Source organism: Macrobrachium nipponense, chromosome 15 (genome assembly GCF_015104395.2).
Source record: "Macrobrachium nipponense isolate FS-2020 chromosome 15, ASM1510439v2, whole genome shotgun sequence".
Classification (NCBI taxonomy): Eukaryota; Metazoa; Arthropoda; class Malacostraca; order Decapoda; family Palaemonidae; genus Macrobrachium; species Macrobrachium nipponense.
In genome coordinates, this window is record NC_087208.1 from 63,351,528 (window position 1) to 63,374,027 (window position 22,500).

Here is a 22,500-nt window from a genome sequence, read left to right on the forward strand (position 1 = left end):
CACTATATGAGACTTTTTTTTTCTGATAAGTATCATTTTCTGGATATTGGTCAAGCTTTAATGGCTTGTTATAATGGAAACCATCTCGCTCTTTATTCAGTCTTATATTTTATGCTCTTTAGAAAGGGCTCAGGTCTTTAAAAATAAATAAATAAATAAATAAAAACAAGAACACCAAGGAAAAATGGCCGTAACCACATAGGAAATTATTTTTTTTTCTCCAAAATCACAATCTAGGAATGTCTGAAACTATGAGAGGATATGGAAGCTTGGCATTAAACAGAAAGGAAGCCAATAAAACAAGAAGATATAGAATGCCCATTCGCATAGAGCAATTGCGAGAAGTGGTGGTCTGTTGGGTGTTCCCTGGCCACTTCAGAGGAGGAAGTATGAGATATGCATATCTTAACGATGCATGAGCCAAAATAGTACCTGTAGGAAAAAGACAGAAAGGACACCAAATGACCGAAGGGTACGACGGAAGTCCTACTGAAAGATTGAATGAGACGGGATCCTAATATTAAGGCACCGTTGACAATGATGAGATGTCATGATTCAGAGGTTGTGATGGAGGACACAACTTAAACAATAGTGACTGTTGTTGTCGTGATTGTAATTTTATTAATATTTAATTATCATAAATTGAATATTGAATTTCATCCAGAGTCCAAGCACTGGGCCAATGAGGTCATTCAGCTCTGACACGGAAATTGACAGTAAAAGTTTGAAAGGTGCAACCGGAGGAAGACCCCGCAGTTGCACTATGAATCAGTTGTTAGGAGAGGGTGGAAAGTAAGATAGAAGAAAGAGAATATGATAGGAGGTACAGTAAAAGGAAGGAAAATGGTTGTAACTAGAGGCCGAAGGGGCGCTGCAAAGAACCTTGAAGTAATGCCTGCAGTGCACCGCGTGAGGTGCACAGACGGCACTACCCCCTTCCTACGGGGATTATTAATTATGGAATGGAATGGGTTGATTATTAAGTTGATTAATTCAATGAGTACAAACGTTATTACGGAATTTTTATTAAGATTAACATGGCGTCCACTACACTGCGTATCAACAGATTTAGCAGTTTGAAGTGCGAGAAATTTTTAACAAAGTTTGAATTCAGTTAAACATCGAAAATATGGTCCTTGGTGAAAATTTAAAGATTTTTATATAACAGAACACTGAATAAGATAGTAAACATCGAAAAAAAAAGTATATCTTAGTTCAACCAGACACTGGGCTGATTAACAGCTGCTCTCCTAGGGCTGACCCGAAGGTTTAGATATTTTTACGTGGCTAGGAACCGATTGGTTATCTAGCAACAACGGGACCTACAGCTTATGGTGGGATCCGAACCACATTATATCGAGAAATGAATTTTTAGTCATCGGAAATAAATTCCTCTGATTCCATGTTGGTAGAGCGGGGAATCGAACTCGCGACTACCGAGTGGGTAGGCAGGCGGGCACGTAAACCACTCGTCCAACGAGTAAAACATCGGAATAAACACAAGCTGCAGAAGAGGAACTGCTCAATTTGCTCTCATGATTGAAGTTGATCAAGAAAAAATCTCTGGAGGCTGCGAGGGATGAGCAGAACGTGATGAATAGCGTTGAGTCAACCTTACAACTCGCTGATAGAAGAGGCAGTTGACTGGAGTTACAAGGATTAGGATGTCTCAAAGACTTGTTAGTCCATCGAGGAGACATCGCGTGCTCACTTAACTGTAAAGAGCAGCTTTTACTGTGCATTCACAGTCCTAATGATTTTGTTTAGCTTTCTTTTAAACTCTTCCACACTGTTGCTGAAGAGAGGAGAGAAGAGAGTAGAGAATGCGGTAGAAGTTGCTCTTACGAACAGCGAGAATGGATGTTTGTTTGTTTGTTTGTATGGTGTTTTTACGTTGCATGGAACCAGTGGTTATTCAGCAACGGGACCAACGGCTTTACGTGACTTCCGAACCACGTCGAGAGTGAACTTCTATCACCGGAAATACACATCTCTCACACCTCGATGGAATGCCTGAGAATCGAACTCGCGGCCACCGAGGTCGCAGGCCAAGGCCATACCGATCACGCCTCAGCCACTGAGGCGCTTCACGCAAAGGAATAAATAGCCAGCGATAATGAGCTCGCCGTGTTACGACGGCCGTTATATAAAATGAAATATAATTCCACTTTGGTATTTTTGTCGCGCGTAATCGTCATTACAAACAGTCCGATGAGGCCTCCAGTGGCAGGTGGAAGCTCTGTTTTAATACCAATTATACTGCAACGAAAAATATCAAGGTTTAATGTCTAATTTTAGCCGGATTTAAGCTCGGGAAGAATACGGCGACGCTAAATTATAATCTATAAGGCTGGAGAGGTTTCAGTGCATCTGGATGGAAGCTGGTAGATCTGTTTCTTGTTTTGTTTAGATAAATATTCTTTGTTATTATTATTTGTTTGTTTGTTTGTATGGTGTTTTTTCGTTGCATGGAACCAGTGCTTATTCTGCAACGGGACCAACGGCTTTACGTGACTTCCGAATCACGTCGAGAGTGAATTTCTATCACCAGAAATACACATCCCTCACTCCTCAATGGAGTGCCCGAGAATCGAACTCGCGGCCACCGAGGTGGCACGCCAACATCATATGGACCACGCCACTGAGGCGCTGTTATTATTGGCCCAAGGTTTATTTTCAGCATGGGCTGTTGTATGAGATTACTATAATGCTGCGTCGCTAAGCTCTCTCTCTCTCTCTCTCTCTCTCTCTCTCTCTCTCTCTCTCTCTCTTATATGTGGCAGCAATCCCCCCCAAAACACAAACGTGTTTTCTTACCGGTTTAACGGGCTCACAAGTGAGATGAGCGACAGAGATAGGAATTAGATTATGAGATTCAGGAGGCGGGTGAGGAATAGGAGGAGGGAAATGGAAGAATCCCTCTCTCTCTCTCTTTCTCTCTCTCTCTCTCTCTCTCCAGACACCGGACATGTGCTCATCCCATCAAGGGTGTTTCATGTGTGCGTTCGTTTGTCCGTTCTGTGCGTTGACCTCTGGAGACGACCCTCCTCCTCCTCCTCCTCCTCCTCCTCCTCCTCCTCCCCAAGACTTCTTTTCTTGGTTTGTTTTTGGATAATAAAGCTCGTGCTTATGCGGCTTTTATATCCCTGTTTGTTTGAGCTTCCTTTTTGTGTTTATTTGTATGGAAGTGTACGCGCGCGAGAGAGAGAGAGAGAGAGAGAGGAGAGAGAGAGGGGGGGGGGGGTTCCTCTCAATCATGCCATTTCTCGGCGTCTGGTCGTATAATTTCTGATTACAGAAAAGGGAGAACCGTATTATTGTATTTCAATACAGTTCTCCTTTTATTTTTCTTACATATTTATTTATTTGATTATTAATTTCTTAAATTATTTCTTTTCTTGTAACTGATTCTTATTTCTGTAGTTTCTTATTCACAAATTAATACCATATGCTTTGGAATTTCAAAGTAGTGCCCCCCTGTGGTGGGCTTGTTTTACATAGATAGGGTTCGTCTTCTGAATAATAATAATAATAATAATAATAATAATAATAATAATAATTACATTCTTTTCGTCAGCATGTAGCTGATATAAACATGATATATAGCAGCTACTTACTCATAAAAGGGAGGTAAGACAAATAGAGAAGACTATACAAATTAAATGCCGTGGAAACAGCTATAATTTTCAACGCTACTGCACTCAGAGAGTGTTTCTTCCCTAATAATAATAATAATAATAATAATAATAAGTTTAAAACAACTACAAGTATTGCCAATTTGGACTCCGCCTTCGGATACATATTATGGATGCAGAAGGATGCTGCCTCGCTGTGCCACTTCTGGTAACACTGCGTGCTTGCCACTTCTTTTGTTATTTGCAAACACTAAAACCATTTAAAACCTTCATCAATCAATACGATTAATTATCGTACTCCACCACACGATCACCATCTGAGGGAAGTGTGTTTATTTTATTTTTTAACATTTGCTGAAAATATTACATAAAGTTTGTAGAGATCCAGGAATGGATGTGGCTAATGTTTATTCAAGCCCATCGGAATGGGCAAGAAAGGTAAGAAACTGCGTGTAGCGAGTTTCGTGTTAGAGGATACATTTTTGTACGGCCTGTTTCTATACCATGTCCGTTTTTAAGCTTAAAATTTTTAGCGCTTGTGTTGTACCCTGCCCGTTATTAAGATTGAAATTTGTGTACCGCTTGTGTTGTACCATGTCCGTTTTTATGATTAGAATGTGTACCGCTTGCGTTGCACCAGGTCCATTTTTAAGGTTAGAATGTGTACCGCTTGTGTTGTACCATGTCCGTTTTATAAGATTAATAAAATTTGTACCGCTTGTGTATTTACCATGTCCGTTTTAAGGTACAGATTTGTATACCGTTTGTGTTGTAGTAACATGTCCGTTTGTAAGATTAATAAAATTTGTACTGCTTGTTGTACCATGTACCATGTCCGTTTTTATTATTAGAATGTGTACCGCTTGTGTTGTACCATGTCCGTTTTTAAGGTCTAAATTTCTTTACCACTTGTTTATGTATACTATGTCCATTTTTAAGTCGTCTATTTTATACACAGTTTTATTACGGTTTGCTCCCACATTACGAAAACGATCAGTTTCCTATTCCTAAGATGATTTATGTTGGGGGATTCGGAGAAATGAACACCCGTACGTCATATGTTAATTCTTACGTGACAAGGGAAAGAAATGGGTTAGAGAGGTTGACATGAAAGTACTGTCGGTTGTCATTCTGAATTTATCTTAAAGAACACTGGAGTTTTAAGATGCAGTGTAATGTATAAATCAGCCATGCGAGTTTGTTTGTTTGTGTCGAGTGTCTCTGCCACATGAGATGAACTGTCTATTTACAGCTTGTCGTTAAAATGCTGCTGTGAAATGAAATTGAATTCACTTATTCATTAAGTCCATTAGGATGTCCTGGGTTCAACGTTAAATTAACATAGTTAATGTTGAAGAGAAAGAAACTATTTCTATATTATTTTCTCTTGATACAATGTGGGGCCCACACTTATAAATAGCTTAATGGTTTTTTTTTTTTTTTTTTTATAATACAGGGTTTCCACAAAGTCCCAGTAAATACTTGTAATGGTACTTGGACTTTATGGACACCTTGTATATATATATATATAATATATATATATATCTATATATATATATATTATATTATATATATATAGAGAATAGAGAGAGAGAGAAAAGAGAGATAGAGAGAGAGAGAATAGAAAGAGAGAGAGAAAGGAGAGGAGTGTGTTTGCGTGTGCGTTATGTATGCATGTATGTGTATTCATGTTCGAGCGCGCGCGTGTTAGTTCAGTACATGCATGGATTAAAACTGAGAAACATCACTATGTTAGCAGGCTTATATTCGCAAAACGTCTGAGAACACTGTTCGATTCAGTAATTTTGCTGAATCACGAGAGAACTGGGGGATTGGAGCTTCTCTCTGTTATCGAGGAAATGATTCAGTTGTCTTCTGCCCTTCAAGGATGTGTTAGGGTTGGTTAGGGTTAAGGGTCGTGGGCTGAACCCGCTTCAAAAAAGAAAGAATCATATCCCCGAGTTGGACGAGATAAGAAATAGTCGGTCTTTAAGTGGCGCCGTTTTGACTCTCTCTCTCTCTCTCTCTCTCTCTCTCTCTCTCTCTCTCTCTCTCTCTGTCTTTCCTCATTTTCACAGATCTTATTCCCTGCAATACAAACAGCCTGCTCTCTCTCTCTCTCTCTCTCTCTTCTCTGTTTCTCAAGGTCATCTCTCTTCTCTCTCTTCTCCTTCCTCTCTCCTTCTCTTTTCACAGCCTTTATTCTCTCCAACACAAACAGTCTACTCTCTCTTTTTCTCCTTCCATATTTTCAACAGATTTTATTCCTTCCAACGCAGTCAGCTCTCTCTCTCTCTCTCTCTCTCTCTCTCTCTCTAGCAAGTCTTTGAGACATCCAAATCCTTGTAACTCCTTTGATATCTCCTTGGATTGACTAACAAGCCTTTGAGACATGTTCATCCTTGTAACTCGCTCTCTCTCTTTCTCTTCTCTCTCTCTCTCTCTCTCTCTCTCTCTATCTCTTTCTCTTTTGTCTGTCATCACTAATACGGTATCGCAATTAACAACACTTAAAGTTTATGATGGTAATGTATCTACATGGTCCTTGTTAAGCAATTTGAGAAAGTAAGTTTTATTGACTTTCGTACAGAATACAGTAATGGTAATCTCTCTCTCTCTCTCTCTCTCTCTCTCTCTCTCTCTCTCTCTCTCTCTCATCTGCCATTACTAACACGAAATCGACTTTCTTAAAAAAATATGGTATTGAAATGACATTCCCAATACCCAGTCCTCTCTCTTCCTTCTCATACCATTCGGGTTGTTCTCGTCGGTCTCGTTGAATTCTTAATTCTAGTGTTGTCCGAGGCAGTGATGAAGTCTATCGTATCATTCTTCTCGCTCCTCTCTCTCTCTCTCTCTCTCTCTCTCTCTCTCTCTCTCTCTCTCTCTCATATTTATGCGTCATAGTTAATAATATAGCTGTAATTGCTACTGATGAAGAAATTACAATGAGTATTATGAGTTATGGGTGTTTTGATTAGTTATATATATTATGAATAATGCTGTATTTACTACTACTACCTGTCATTGTAATGATGATGACATCGTCATAATTACTCTTGAATTTGATTTGACATTAATATTTGCCAGCGAAGAAAGTCGGTTTCTCTCTCTCTCCTCTCTCTCTCTCTCTCTTCTCTCTCTCTCGTCTCATTTTAGCGAAGATGCAATGCATTACTACCCTATTTATTTATTGTTTTGTTTTTCTTCTTTTTTAATAAGTGATTTATTTTTACTATTTTCTCATTACCCTCTGTTACCCTTTTCAAATGAACATCAAATTCTTCTGCAGATGGAAAAAGAAACCCACAAGATTACTGAGTATACTCAGTAATCTTTTGTGGGCTTCTTTTTATAACAGTAATAATCTTAAAAGAAAACTCATAATCACATTAGTCCATAAAATGGGAAAGTAAATTCACATTAGTATGCCTGTTTGATTTTGTTTTTTTAAATATACACAGCAAATTTTAAAAAAAATTCAAAGTCATACTACTATGGATTTTCTTTCCCAATAGTAATAATAAGAGTGTGCTCCTAGAAACAGTACACATTGTAAGAAAAGTGATGGACTCCAAAGGAGGCAGGATGCAACCCAGAACCCCACACTGTAAATACCACCCAGTCGAAATGGAGGTCTGTGATAGAAAACAAAAAAATAAAATAATGCCCAGTGGAAATCGTACCCATAATCATAGGGACACTAGGCACAATCCTAAGATCCCTGAAAAGGAACCTGGAGAAACTAGATGCCGAAGTAGCTCCAGGACTCATGCAGAAGAGTGTGCTCCTAGAAACAGCGCACATAGTGAGAAAAGTGATGGACTCCTAAGGAGGCAGGATGCAACCCGGAACTCCACACTATGAAAACCACCCAGTCAAATAGGACGACTGTAATAATAATAATAATAATAATAATAATAATAATAATAATAATAATAATAATAATATAATAATAATAATAATATATTCGTGTCCATTGTCGAGTTATTTGTGTCATTAATATTTTCACCAGCTTCGTGAAACAAATTACACAATAATATTATTTTTGTTTGCCTAATTAGCAATCTAATATGGATATGTTTTTAGGTATTGTCAATTAGAGCTCTGCTCGCTGCCTGTGGTATTATAGGTTCAATAGATTTTTTTTTTGTCATGGTTATGTAGGATTATTGACCTTGATTTAATGTTGTTTATTATTAACGTTATCATCATTCTTTTAGTTTTCGTTATTCACAGTTTTTTTTTTTTTTTTTTTTTTTTTGTATGGATTAACCCCCGGGTGAAATATTCTTATAGAAAATTTGAATAAATATTTCCAACAGCAGTGCAGTTATGATTATAATTTGTTTTGATATTTCCCCTAATTTTTCACTCGGAAATATGTGATTGATCTAATGAGCAATTCTTCGAGTCATAGATATGAAACATAGATATGAACGTATTATGACAGATATGAAACATATTTCGGTTATGATATCATTATGACAGACATAATGATATCATAATGACGAAATAATTGTGATCGTTCGTTACATTATTAACCCTCCGTTTCCGAGCGAAAAATATGATGAAATGGTAAAATAACTTGTAATTATCATTGTACTGTCGTTTGATTTGAATGATTATTATAACCCCGCCATTTACGACTGGTTGACAGGATAAAACATTGGAATTGCTTAATAACAGTAGCAGGGTAATGAAAGCATTAGAGCGTTATATATTTGATGTCCGTTCATTAGTATTCTTTCCTGGGTGACCTTTTCACGTCGATAAAACCACCTGTGTTACCAAGCTCACTTCTGATCGGTAATTACGTGTAATTCTGAAAACTTTTGGAGCTTGTGACGCGGAGAGAGAGAGAGAGATTCTTTATGAAAGTGGACATCACTGCAAAACTGAGAGAGAGAGAGAGCATTGTACGTGGAAACTGGATTAATGAATGTAGTACGTGTAATATCCCGTCATGAATTATTCATTTTATTGTTATTGATATTTTTTATGTATTTTATTTTTGCTTAAGGGAGATTTGGATTTTGAGTCTGTGATGCTGTCAGTTTCTATTTAATTCCTTCCATATTGATTGTTGTAAATATAAAGTAATTCGTTTTTTGTCGTGGAATGGTATGGCATAAAGAGTTTAGACCAAAGGCTATGCGCTGGGACCTATGGGGTCATTCAACACTGAAAGGGTATCTGAGAGTAAAGGAGGTTTGAAAGGTGAAACAGTTGCTTGTGGTGGGTGGAAGGTAAAGTAGAAGAAAGAGAATACGAACGGAGGTGCAGTAAAAGGATTGAAAGGAGTTGCAGCCAGGGGACGAAGGGACGCTGCTTAGAACCTCAAGTAATGCCTCCAGTGCACCGTGGGAGGTACACTGACGGTACTACCCCCCCCCCCCCCCCCAGGGGTTTTCTGTCGCGGGTGTGAGGTAGGAGTTAGCACTGCAGGGGAATCATTTATATATACTATACACTTCTTCATTTTAAAGTTTTATTCCTTCTCATGTCTTCATGAGAAATTGTTGGTATTGAGTAAACCCCATTCGTTCCTTTTCCTGTACCTCCTTTCATATTCTCTTTCTTCCATCTTACATTTCGCCCTCTGCAGCACCTCAGTGGCATGGTCGGCTTGGTGTTGGTCTGCCACCTGGGTGGCCGCGAGTTCGATTCTCGGGCATTCCATTGAGGCGTCAGAGATGCTTGCAAAGATACAGGGCCAATCCCTCTATCTTTTCAAGTAACTTATTCGTGAATCAGTTACTTGCAAAGATACAGGGCCAATCCCTCTTATCTTTTTAAGTAACTTAATCGTGATTCAGTTACTTACAAAGATATACGGCCAAAGCCTAAATCTTTTTAAGTAATCATTCGTGATTCATTTACTTGCAACGATATAGGATCAATCCTTTTGAAAAATCAAAGCCTTAGATCCTTGGCCAGACAGACATTGGGAAGTGTGAGGAAAAAATCCCTCAGTCAGGAAGTAGAAATAAAAAGACAAAGATCAGTATGTTGTCAGTCAAAATATCGTATATACAATCACTTAGGAATAAGATGATGTGGAAAAAAGTTAAGTAAATCTTAGTTTGACCAGACCACTGTGTTGATTAACAGCTCTTCTACGGCTGGCCCGAAGGATTAGATATTTGCATTGGTTATCTAGCAACGTGACCTACAGCTTATTGTGGGATCCGAACCACATTCTATTGATAAATTAATTTCTCGTCACCAGAAACATTCCTCTGGTTCCACGTTGGCAGAGCGGGGAATCAAACTCGGGGCTACCGAATCGGCAGGCGAGCACGTAACCCGCTCGTCCAACGAGAAACTCAGATGGTGTGGCATCACCAAAGATGATCTCTTAACGACTTTTGAAGTTTTAAAATATTTGTTTGTCTTTATTGAGGAAAAAATCCTCTGCTACTTATTCAGAGAAAGAAAGACACATCTTCGTAACTGCTTTGCGCATAAATCTACAGAGGAGCCTCATGAGCAGAAGTGTAGACCTCCTGACACATGTTGAGTCATAAGGAGTGACTCAAACCTATTTACGTGTGATAATACATTCAGTGTTGTCTGGTGTCCACTTTCTCACTTGCTGGATATTAAGGGTGCCGTCTGTATAACACTGCTATTTATCATTCCAATGTTTTCGTAAAAGGCCACTATTCTTACCTCCCAGGACTTACAATCATGTCGGTTTTTTTAAGACCAGTATGTCCTTTGAAGTTTTCTGTAAAAGAAAACTATTGAGACGGGTATTTGTCTATCCGTCCGCACTTTTTCTGTCCTTCCGCACATTTCCTGTCCGCCCTCAGACCTTAAAAACTACCGAGGCTAGAGGGCTGCAAATTGGTATGTAGATCATCCACCCACCATTCATCAAACATACCAAATTGCAGCTCTCTAGCTTCAATAGTTTTCATTTGATTTAAGGATAAAGTTAGCCATGATCGTGCGTCTGGGAACGTTATAGGACAGGCCATCACCGGGCCGTGGCTGAAAGTTCAGTGGGCCGCGGCTGAGAGTTTCATACAGCATTATATGTTGTACAGAAAACTCGAATGCGCCGAAGAAACTTCTGAGTATTTTTTACTTTTTTTCATTGTATCGTCGCATTGCTGTATTACTCGCCTTTTCAATCTTTATTTTTTTTAATTCAATTTTTTTTTTATTCCAACGAAACTCGATTGAAAAAAAAAAAATTCGATGCATTACTTCCTCGTGTTTCCTTCTTTACGCTTATAATGGCAGCACCTTTTAAGAAACATGGCTTCGCCAATCTCCTGATGCTTTCCAACTTTCTCTTCCTCCAGGCACTTGTTTATTGCGCCAATTTCTTGCATTTTTTATTTTATTTTCTTGTACTTGAAGTGCTTCTGTGCATTTGTAAATAAGCAGAGGTTCCTCCGTAGTGAAACAAATGCAAATTTTAACATCGTGAATGTTTTTTTATATATATAATTTAGAATCCTTGGTAGTTGCGTTTCCTGCCTTGTTATATTTTTAACTCACTACTTAGTTTCATATATATATATATATATATATATATATATATATATATATATATATTATATATTATATATATATATATATACTAAGAAGCAGTCAGTTAAAAAAATTATATATATATATATATATATATATATATATTTATATTTATATATAACATATACATATATCTGTATATATTTATTAAGATTTAAGTTGAAATGCAATTAATAGTGAATGACACGTAGCACCTCCCATTTGCTCTAGATTAGCAAGAAATAAATAAATAAAATAAATAAAATAGATAAATAAAAATAAATAAATAAAATGAAAAAAAAAACATTATTAAAATTTTATTTGTTTTATTATAATCGAGAAACAGCTTCAGCGCAAATTCAGCTTGGAGGACGTTCGTGACCTCTGCGTATTTATACATCCAAATCGCGCGGAGGAGATATGTTCACACCGACGAATAATGTATTTCTGTTTGAATATGAGAATTGAGCTGCGTCACGTTAAAGTTGACCTCTGACCTTTGATCCTCCTTGCAGTCGGTAGGTCTTGCTTGAGGCTACAGATACCTCGTTACACCCCTCCCCCCCTCCCCCTCACTCACTTGCAATTTAGGGCATGCATTACCTTCGCGTGTGAGGGCATGTTTGTGTGAATAGGCTGCGATTACGTGAGTTTCCCTTGCAAGGGCATTAGAGTGTTACAGTTAACAATCACGAACCTTAAAAAAAAAAATGCTACGTGAATAATTAACTAATCTTGCTGACGAACCCCCAAAAAATGTGTTACGTAGATTATTAACATTATTGTACTCACACCGTCAGAAATAACGGTAATATAAGAGTCGCTCGTGATATTACGTGTCATCTTAAAGCTTGGGTCGACTTACTGTCACTGTGTAATTATATATGGTATAATTGATGGGGAGAGAGTCAGGCTGACCCCGCCCAGACCATGGCAGGTCAAACGTTTGGTTCATCAATTGTAGACTATCGGTATATACACACACACGCGCACACACACACACACACACATATATATATATATATATATATATATATATATATATATATATATATATATATTTATATATATATATATATATATATATACGTATATAATGTATATATATAGCTATATATATGTGTATGTGTGTGTGTGTGTGTGTATGTTACATACGTATGAAACTGTATGATTGTTTAGATACAAATTGTATTTTGTTATCCAGAAAATAATAAAATAAGATAATAATATAATAATAATAATTAATAAATAGTAATTATTATTATTCTTATTATTATTATTATTATTATTATTGATTATTATTATTATTATTAATTATTATTTGGTAGTAGACCCTCTTTTAGACAAATGCTGTTAAAAAGAATGTCAGAATTAAGCGAGTTGATTTTATATAGTTTTTTTTCTATTTTTCTTATAATTCGCTTCTCAGGCTCAGCGATGTTTCTGAGTACTGGCCAATATTCATATGAATATTGTCCAGTTACTCAGAAACATCGCTGAATCCTGAGAAGCGAATTGTAAGAAAATAGAAAAAAAAACTATATAAAATCAACTCGCTTAATTCTGCCATTCTTTTTAACATTATTATTTTTATTATTATTATTATTATTACTTTTTTTTTTTGGCTCTATCACAGTCCTCCAATTCGACTGGGTGGTATTTACAGTGTGGGGTTCCGGGTTGCATCCTGCCTCCTAGGAGTCCATCACTTTTCTTACTATGTGCGCCGTTTCTAGGATCCAAACTTTTGAATGAGTCCTGGAGCTACTTCAGCGTCTAGTTTTTCTAGATTCCTTTTCAGGGATCTTGGATCGTGCCTAGTGCTCCTGTGATTATGGGGAACGATTTCCACTGGCATATTCCCATATCCTTCTTATTTCTATTTCAGATTTTGATAAACTTATCCATTTTTCCCTGTCTTTCTCTTCAACTCTGATGTCCCATGGTATTGCGACATCAATACCATGGGACACCAGAGTTGAAGAGAAAGACAGATAAAAAATGGATAAGTATTATTATTATTAATTATTATTATTATTAAGAGGAATTCTTGCTTAATTCAAGACTATGTGTTGACAGCAACCCTTAGTAATAGTCCTCGGAGCAACAACAAACATTACAAGAACAACAACAGCAACCACTACATTATTCTTTTTTTCCGGCGAACAATATCCCTTTTGTAAAGCAGCTGTGTATGGACACAGATGTTACCTCATGTGTGCATTGTAGGTTTTCACACCTGTCCTCGCCCACACCTGCCTACAGCTGCTGCACCCTCCCTTTGTAAAAGAGGTCGAGTATCTGGATGTGTTTAAGAGGATATGTTATTATTGTACTATTTTGGGATCTTGTTGTAAAGATAATTTTTATTTTCTAATTTTGCTTCTGTTGTTAGTAATGTAGTACCCTTAACGCCAGAAGTAACGGTAATATAAGAGAGGGTCGAGACTTACAAAGATTATTTTTCTTACAAGAAGAAATGCTCGAATACGTATTGATAGTTAAAGATGATAAAAGTTTATGGGGATTACTATAGATATTTTTACATGAAATTTATTTTAAATTTAATTTTTTCCTATTTAAATTTATTTCGGTGTCAATAACCTAGATGTTGTGACGCCAGGTTTAATAGACACAATCAAACAATCAATTAGTATTCTTCTGTTCTCATATTCAGTTGTATATTATGAACATCATCATATTCTGTAAAGTGATGATTCTCTTGTTTTGTACTTTATTGTTGCTTAGTGTCAGATTATTATTATCAGAAATTGGCATGAAATAACAGGCAATTTGGAAGTTTGATCTTCGTAAAAAAAAAAAAATTCGGTAAGACCATGTTGATGAGCCAGAGCTTCAAAGGGCACCGCGGATGTCATTGCATGAAAAGTGATTACACTCTGACGCAGCAAAAAAACAAAAAAAAAACAAGAGAGAGAGAGAAAAAAAAGTTTTTTTTTTTTGGATGATAGTATTTCGAGCTGAGTTGCTGTACACCTGGTTCAGACAGCCATCTGTCGGATTATTATTATTATTATTATTATTATTATTATTATTATTATTATTATTATTATTATATTATTATTATATAACCGTTCCGCTTTTCTGTTATTTCTCCTTTTTATAATAATTGCAAAATGCTATAATTATTGTGATTATTATTATATCTCATCACTAGTTTTTCACTCCCTTTCATTTCCCATATTTTAGGAAAAAAATTACAAAAAGGCTCTGAATAATAATAATAATAATAATAATATAATAATAATGTCAAAATTAATAATTTTATTATTATTATTAATTATTAATTATTAATTATTATTATTATTTTTTATTATTATTATTATTGATTATTTTATTATTATTATTGCTATTGCTATTTTCACTCCGTTTTTCCCACATTTTAGACACTATCACGAATTCATGACATTATTATTATTATTATCTTTATTATTATTATTATTATTATTACTATTATTATTATTATTATTATTATTAGTTATTATTTTTTATTATTATTGCTATTTTCACTCCCTTGTTTGTTCTCACACATTTTAGGAGTCACGAAATTCTATCCTATCTTATGACTTATTATTATTATTAATATTATTATCATTATTATTATTATTTTATTATTATATTATTATTGTTATTCTCACTCCCTTGTTTTTCCCACATTTTAGGAAAATCACGAAGTTCTATGATTATTATTATTATTATTATTATTATTATTATTATTATTATTATTATTATTATTATTATTGTATTGTTAAGGGCTTACCACTTTAACGCAGAACCCATTTTTCACATTTCACGTTTTCAGACCCTCCCCCCCCCCAAAAAAAAAAAAAAAAAAAAAAAACAAAAAAAAAAAAAAAAAAAAAAAAAAAAAAAAAAAAAAAAAAAAAAAAAAAAATCTCCATTTTACGGTCAATGGCAGCCAGCAGCCAGCAATGGCTCCGCCGTGGCACAGTCCGTGAAATGAGAGATTTAGATTATTTAACCCGGCAGCCAAGGATTTGGGCAGGAGCCTTAGAAGAGGTCTTGCGGGCTTTTGGCTTGAAGCGGTATTTTATCACCTTCGGTTTTATGAAGAGCCGTTCGTGAGAGAAGAGGAGGAAAAGAGACGACAAAGGAAGAAGGAGGGGATTTAAGACCTTAGGAGGAAGGGCTTCGAGGGAAGGGAGATTCCCGCGCTCGTCCCAGGTCGGGGAAGAGACGGGGAAAGTATTTGGGAGTGAATGAAATGAGAAGAGAAAGGGTTAGGGAAAGGGAATGGAAAGAAAATTTAATGCTTTGTGCGAAGTGCATTTATTGGAAAGTGATTTCGGGTACAATGCAGGAAATGTTGGAGTGGGGAGTTATGTGGGCGACTGATTAGTGAGCTTTTAAGCAAACCTTCTCTCTCTCTCTCTCTCTCTCTCTCTCTCTCGTCTCCCCTTGATGGCTTCCCCCCCCAACGTTAAGGGGGGTAGTGTCTCCCCGATGTTTTTCTCTTGGGGAGACTATATATTGTATAATATATATATATATACTATATATATATATATATATATATATATATATATATATATATATAGAGAGAGAGAGAGAGAGAGAGAGAGAGAGAGAGAGAATTTTTCGATACTTTCCACAAGTGAAATATGTTTAAACCACAGCCATGTTTATGCAGTAGTAGAAAAATATGAAAAACTCGATAGCTCGAAATTAGAAAATGTAAAACAGATCAAGAGGAGAGAGGGAGATAAAAAGAAAGACAGACGCCTCCGAAAAAAAAAAAGTTAGTGTAAGAAGAGATATATCGTGATTCCAAAGAATCACACCAAAGAATCACATTAGAATGCAGAAGATCCCAGCACGGTTTGAAATTACTTCAGGGAAACGAAATGCAGAGAGCGATGAAAATAATCCTGAAATATAGTTTTTCAATACTGATTATTGGCAGTCTAACCAAAGCACCTCCATGAAAAAAAAAAAATGAAGCGATTCCATGCATTTTTTTTTATTTTTTTTTTTCCACCGAAGCTATTAGCAGGCGGTGATAACTTATCGTAATTATAGACCGGCTGTAATTACGTTTTTACGGACTTTCGTATTTTCGCGAGAAAATAAAAACAAAAGAATTATGTTATCTTCCTGGATATGAATTGCTGCCTCGCTAAGTCACGGCAGTCTCATACATATGCATTTTGCATATGTATGAGTTTTTTATTGCATGATAAAGCAGTATTATTTCCTGTTTTTTTTTTGGAAGATAGAACAACATTATTTCACTTTATTTTTTGATGATATAAAAGCGTTATTTCAGTTTTTATTGCGTGAAAAAACAAACGTTATTTCACGGTTTTATTGAATGATAAAACAACGTTATTTCACTTTTATTGAATGATAAAACAGCGTTAATTAACCTTTTAATTTCATGATAAACCAGCGTTATTTAATTTTTTGTATTGAGTGATAAAACAAACTTTATTTAAATTTTTTATTGTAAGGTAAAACAAACTTTTTTATTTTACGATAAAACAACGTTATTTCACATTTTCAGTTTTATAATAAAACAGCGTTATTTCACTTTTATATTACAAGATAAAGCAAATGTTATTTAACTTTTTTATTTTATGATAAAACAGCGTTATTTCACTTTTCAATTTCAAGATATACCAAACGTTATTGCCCTGTTTTGTTGCACATGAAAACAGCATTATTTCACCTTTCCTTTTTTTTTTGGTAGCTTGACAAAGTAATGCTGTTTCCTGTTATTGCAGTGACATTGAATGATAAAAAAAAGGGTTATTTCCATTATTTCCTTCATTATTGCCTGCCAAAAGACAGCGTTTTCCCATTTTCTTCTTTATTGCTTAATAAAAGAGCGTTACTTTCTATTTTCAAACCGATATCTCCATTTTTCTGTAACCAAAGATTTGGTCATAGAAAGCGTTGTTGCCTTTTTCCTTTGAGATAGAAACGGCAAAAAATGATGAAACAACGGTCATTCATTTTTTGCCTTATTGCTGTATGGTAAAATCGCCCTTTTTCCTTATATGCATTTTATATTGCATGATTAAATCATATGAATTCCTTTTTTTTTCTGTTTATATTGCTTGATATAACAATGGTAGTTCCGTTATATTGCACGATGAAACGCCCCCTTTTCCGTTTTTCCTTTGTTATTCTGTGTATAGACAACATTATTTACCTTTTTCCTGTGTTACCTGCAGTGTAAAATAACGCTGTTTCCCATTTTCCGTTTTTCCTTTATGATCCCAGGATTATGCAAGACAGTTTCTTTCCCTTTTTCCTTTGTTTCCTGCACTGTGAAATGACGCTGTTTCCAATTTTCCTTATTCCTTTTCTTATTCCGTGTATAGACAAAATCATTTACCTTTTTCCTCTGTTTCCTGCTGCGCGATAGATAACGCTGCTTCTCATTTTCGTTTTTCCTTTATTATCCCATGATTGGGCAACATAGTTTCGTTTTTCCTTTATTATCCCATGGTTATGCAACAGTTTCTTTCCCTTTTGCCTTTTTTAGCTGTGTTTCCTGCACTGTAAAATAACGCTGTTTCCATTTCCGCTTTTCCTTTATTATTCCGTGTATAGACAACATCATTTTCCTTTTTGCTGTGTTTCCTGCTCGGTAAAACAGCGCTGTTTTCCCCCTTTTCCATTTTATATTTCAAATAAATCCATTCTTTCTATTTTTTATTGCAAATAAAACACACCATATCCCCTATTTCCTTTATTATTCCGTGTATAGGCAACACCATTTCCCTTTTTTGCTGTTTCGCCTGCTTCCTTTTTTCATAGCAAGATAAACCAGAGCCGTATATTCCCTTTTCCCCTTTGTTTCAATGGTGATTGGGAGTCTGAAGTGCTTGGAAGCTAATGGAAGCTAATGGAAGTTGATTCATTTTCTGTGAATGGTTTACCAAACAATTTTTCGTCGGGGGAATTTAATGTTTTTGGTTTCCAAACGCTTTCGTTTGACATTTTGTGGCTGGTTAATGAAATGGGTATGTGGTAGTTTGTTTTGTTTGTGTGAGAGAGAGAGAGAGAGAGAGAGAGAGAGAGAGAGAGAGAGAGAGAGAGAGAGAGAGAAATGTTGTGTTTTTTTAAAGATGTTTTTAGACCAAAATGAATATAAAAATATTGCATGAAAGATTGGGGACAGTCGCTTTTGGGATTATTATTTCAAGGGTTAGATTAGAAGCTGGAAGATCTTCGTAAGAGACTACTACTACTACTACTACTACTAAATAATAATAATAATAATAATAATAATAATTGATGTCGCAATACCATCGGACACCAGAGTTGAAGAGAAAGAAAGGGAAAAATATGATAAGCATCAAGACCTGTAAATAGAAATAAGAAGGATATGGGATATCCTAGTGGAAATTGTACCCATAATCATAGGAACACTAGGAACGATTCCAAGATCCCTGAAAAGGAATCTCGAAAAACTAGATGCCGAAGTAGCTCCAGGACTCATGCTGAAGAATGTGCTCTTAGAAACAACGCTCATATTAAGAAAAGTGGTGGAATCCTAAGGAGGCAGGATGCAACCCGGAACCCCACACTATGAATACCCCCCAGTCGAATTGGAGGACTGTGGTAGCGGCCCCCTCTCCCCCCCCCCCCCCCAAAAAAAAAAAAAATCCCCCCCAAAAAAAAAAAAAAAATATAATAATAACTATGCTCATAATGGAGGTCAGACTGAGAAGCTCGAATTTCAAGTCAATGGCCCCTGTAGGCTTGTTCCATAAGTGTTTAGCATCTGAACAAATTAAATTAAAATGTCAAACAAATACCCTTCAAAGGAGAGAGAAGAGACTAAAAGAAATATATCATTTTTCGATCCCAATCATCAGCTCCACCAACACCACCAATAATAAAAAAAAAAAATCACTCATTTTTCATACCAAAGCTATTAGTATGCCGGAGGTAACTTATCGTAATTATAAACCGGACAATATCACATTTTACGAATGTTCGCGTATTTGGGAGGGAACATGTTGGCCAGTCGTGCTATGAATGTTTGCCTGGGTAAAACCGCCGAGACTCATACATATGCATGTTGAAATGTAAGGATTTATCGGATGGGAAAGACTTTTTTTTCTCTCTCTCCACTTTTTAGTGTTCTGTAAAAGAAAACTATTGTATCGGCTTTGTCTGGCTGTCCGTCCGCGCATTATTCTGTCCGCTCTCAAATCTAAAAACCTACTAAGGCAAGAAGACTGCAAATTGTCATTTTGATCATCCACCTTCCAGTCATCAAACTTACCAAATTGCACCCCTCTAACCTCAGTAGTTTTTATTTTATATAAGGTTAAATTTAGCCATGGATCGAGCATCTGGCAGCGCTTTCCGGAGGGATGGGACGCACCCTCACTCTACCGTATCTGGTGCGCGGCTGAAACGCTACGGGTCATAGTTGGTTGTTTTACACAGCATTATACGTTGTACAGAAAACTCGATTGCGCCGAAGTTTCTTCGTTTGTTTAATTTTCATGCAGATTTTGATAGTGAGCGCTTGACAACTATCGGAAGTTCATTAATTAATGTGACGATGTTTAGCAGTTTTTTTTATTTATTTATTTATTTTTATTATTTTTATTTTTTTTGTAACTGATGTTCATTTTTCGTGGTACGTGTTACAGTCTTGTACGGTTTAATTAACTGTACGGGATTCGGGAGGGAAATTTTCTGCTACAGACCATTTTTCATTGTGCGAGAGAGCCGGTTTATTTGTTAGTGATATGAACAAAAAGGTTATGAAAGGTCTTGCTTTCACTTGTGTATTTTTATTTTATCCCCATAATTAGTTGTATCGTTTTCCAGGAAGACCAAAATATTCATAGTAATTTTGAAAAAAACTGTTCTGCATATGCAAGCTTGTTTTACGCCTCTTCTCTCTCTCTCTCTCTCTCTCTCTCTCTCTCTGCAATATATATATATATATATATATAATATATCTATAATATATATATATATTTTTATTTTATCCCCATAATTCTATATATATATATATATATATATATATAATATATATATTTTTGTGTGTGTTTTGCATATGCAGCTTGTTTTACGCCTCTCTCTCTCGTCTCGCTCTCTCCTCTCTCTCTCTCTCTCTCTCTCTCTCTCTGCATATATTATTATATAATATATATATATATATATATATATATATATATATATATACATACATATATATATATTATATATATATAGATATTTGTGTGTGTGTGTGTTCGCGCTCGCTCTTGTGTTTGCTGATGCCTTAATATGTGTGTAAGAAAAAGCCACATTATAAATATTTATTCTTCATAATTAATTGTCTTGGTAATGGGTCCATGTAGCCTGAATTCGACATGGACAGGTGTATACACACACACACACACACACACACACACACAAGTATGCATTTGCATCTAGTCACAAATTTGGTTGAAAATCTCGCTTCATTGACCAGACCGCTTACAATAAAGACGACACTCGTGGAATTTATCTTTTAGAGATATTTCACCGTAGAAGTCAAAAGAAGGTATTAATGCGAATTTGTCTGTCAGCCCGAATGAAAGGCACTCACAACAGACCGAACCCAGAACGGTGTCTTTTGGCAATTTGCTGAAACTTATTTCTGAAACTTATTTTGTGGGGAGGTTAAAATGAGACGACATAACTGCCTCTGCAGCTTATTCACTAATTGTTTCCTCTCCCATCTCCCTTATTAGAGTGGAGATATTTCCGAAGGGGTGGAGCTGTGGAGGTGGCTGTACCCAGGGTTTAAGCCATGGTGTTCTTTTCTTTCTTTTATTAATTAATTTACTATATTATTTCTTTTCTTATTTCTCTGAGCATGACATGAAACCAGGCCATTAAGATTAGGCTCATTGGCTATCGCACATATAAATCAAGCAAGTGCCCTGGGTTAATAAGCTTCCTCCCTACCCCCCCAACCCACCCCGGGACCCCCTTGCCCTTCCAGAGACCCCCTTGCACTTCGAGGGGCCTCCCTGTAGGGATGGGTATAAATAAAGCCGTCTTGATGCCAGCACTAGACCTGTTCCAGAGGTGTCATGGTGAGTTAGTAATGTACAGGATGGTTAGGACGTCTGGACTCCTCCTCATCATCAAAGGAGGCCAGTTATCAGGAGCTACATTTGTTTTATTATATATATAATGAAATGTGTTATTTAATTCTATCGTACTTACAGCAATGTCTGCAATTTAATAGGATTGATATATATATATATATATATATATATATATATATATATATATATATATATATATATATTAAACACTTATGAATAATGTATATAAATATATACTGTATTATATTTCAGATTCAATTTTTCATTAACTGTCCCAATGGAGTATTCAATCAACTAACAGTCTCTTGTTCTTCGTTTCAGGGATTTATCAGGCAACGGGATCACTCGGCTGCCGGCAGGAGTTCTGTCTCACCTTCACATCCTCGAGAAATTGTGAGTTTCGGAATATATAAGTTTTTTTTTTTTTATATTTTAGTATGTAGGGATACTTTCCACAATGACGTAAAATCCTTCTGTAGTTTAAAATATATATTTCTTGTACAAGAACTTTTAGCTTTAGACCATCAGCTGTGGTCTTCTTCACTAAAATGTGAACAAAACCACAGCTGATGGTCGAAAGCTATAAGTTCCTGTACAAGAAATATATATTTCAAACTACAGAAGGATTTTACATCATTGTGGATTGTATCACCATTTACTTAGAGGTACGACATAATACCTAGTCTCTGCATATTTTAGTATTCTTTAGTATCTTGGAGTTTTCCTTTTTCTTGTAAAGTCTGTATACGGTATTTTAAAGTGTGTTTGATGAGTTACTTTGGTATATTGTGATGTCTTGTATCAACAAGTTTTTTAATACAGATTTTCTTGATACGCGTTGGAATATTGTATGGTTCAGTGTTATTTCCCTTCACAATAAGTTTTATTTGTTTATTTATTTATTTATTTGTTTGATTTATTTGTTTTATTATTTTATTTATTATTGATTGGATATTTGCATGATTCTAAGTGGTAATTCCCTTCAGAATGTATTTAATTTAATTAATGTATTTATTTTATTTTTATCGTTGGAATATTGTATGGTTCAAAGTGGTATTTTTCACAATAAATTTTATTTGTTTATGTATTATTATTATTGGAATATTGTATGATTCTAAGTGGTACTTCCCTTCAGGATATATTTAATTTAATTATTTATTTATTTATTTATTTATTATTATCATTGGAATATTGTATGGTTCAAAGTGGTATTTCCCTTCAGAATATATTTTATTTACTTA

The 22,500-nt window shown here is 35.5% G+C and overlaps 1 protein-coding gene across 3 annotated transcripts in view; it reads left to right on the forward strand.

Moving 5' to 3' along the window:
• LOC135195018 (adhesion G protein-coupled receptor A3-like) overlaps positions 1-22,500 on the forward strand; it is a 506,010-nt gene that overhangs the window by 63,439 nt on the left and 420,071 nt on the right. For all 3 annotated transcript variants that reach the window (XM_064221310.1, XM_064221312.1, XM_064221311.1), the window contains one exon: positions 21,581-21,652. In XM_064221310.1, coding sequence (XP_064077380.1) covers positions 21,581-21,652 — 72 coding nt within the window. The remainder of the gene's footprint in view (positions 1-21,580; positions 21,653-22,500) is intronic.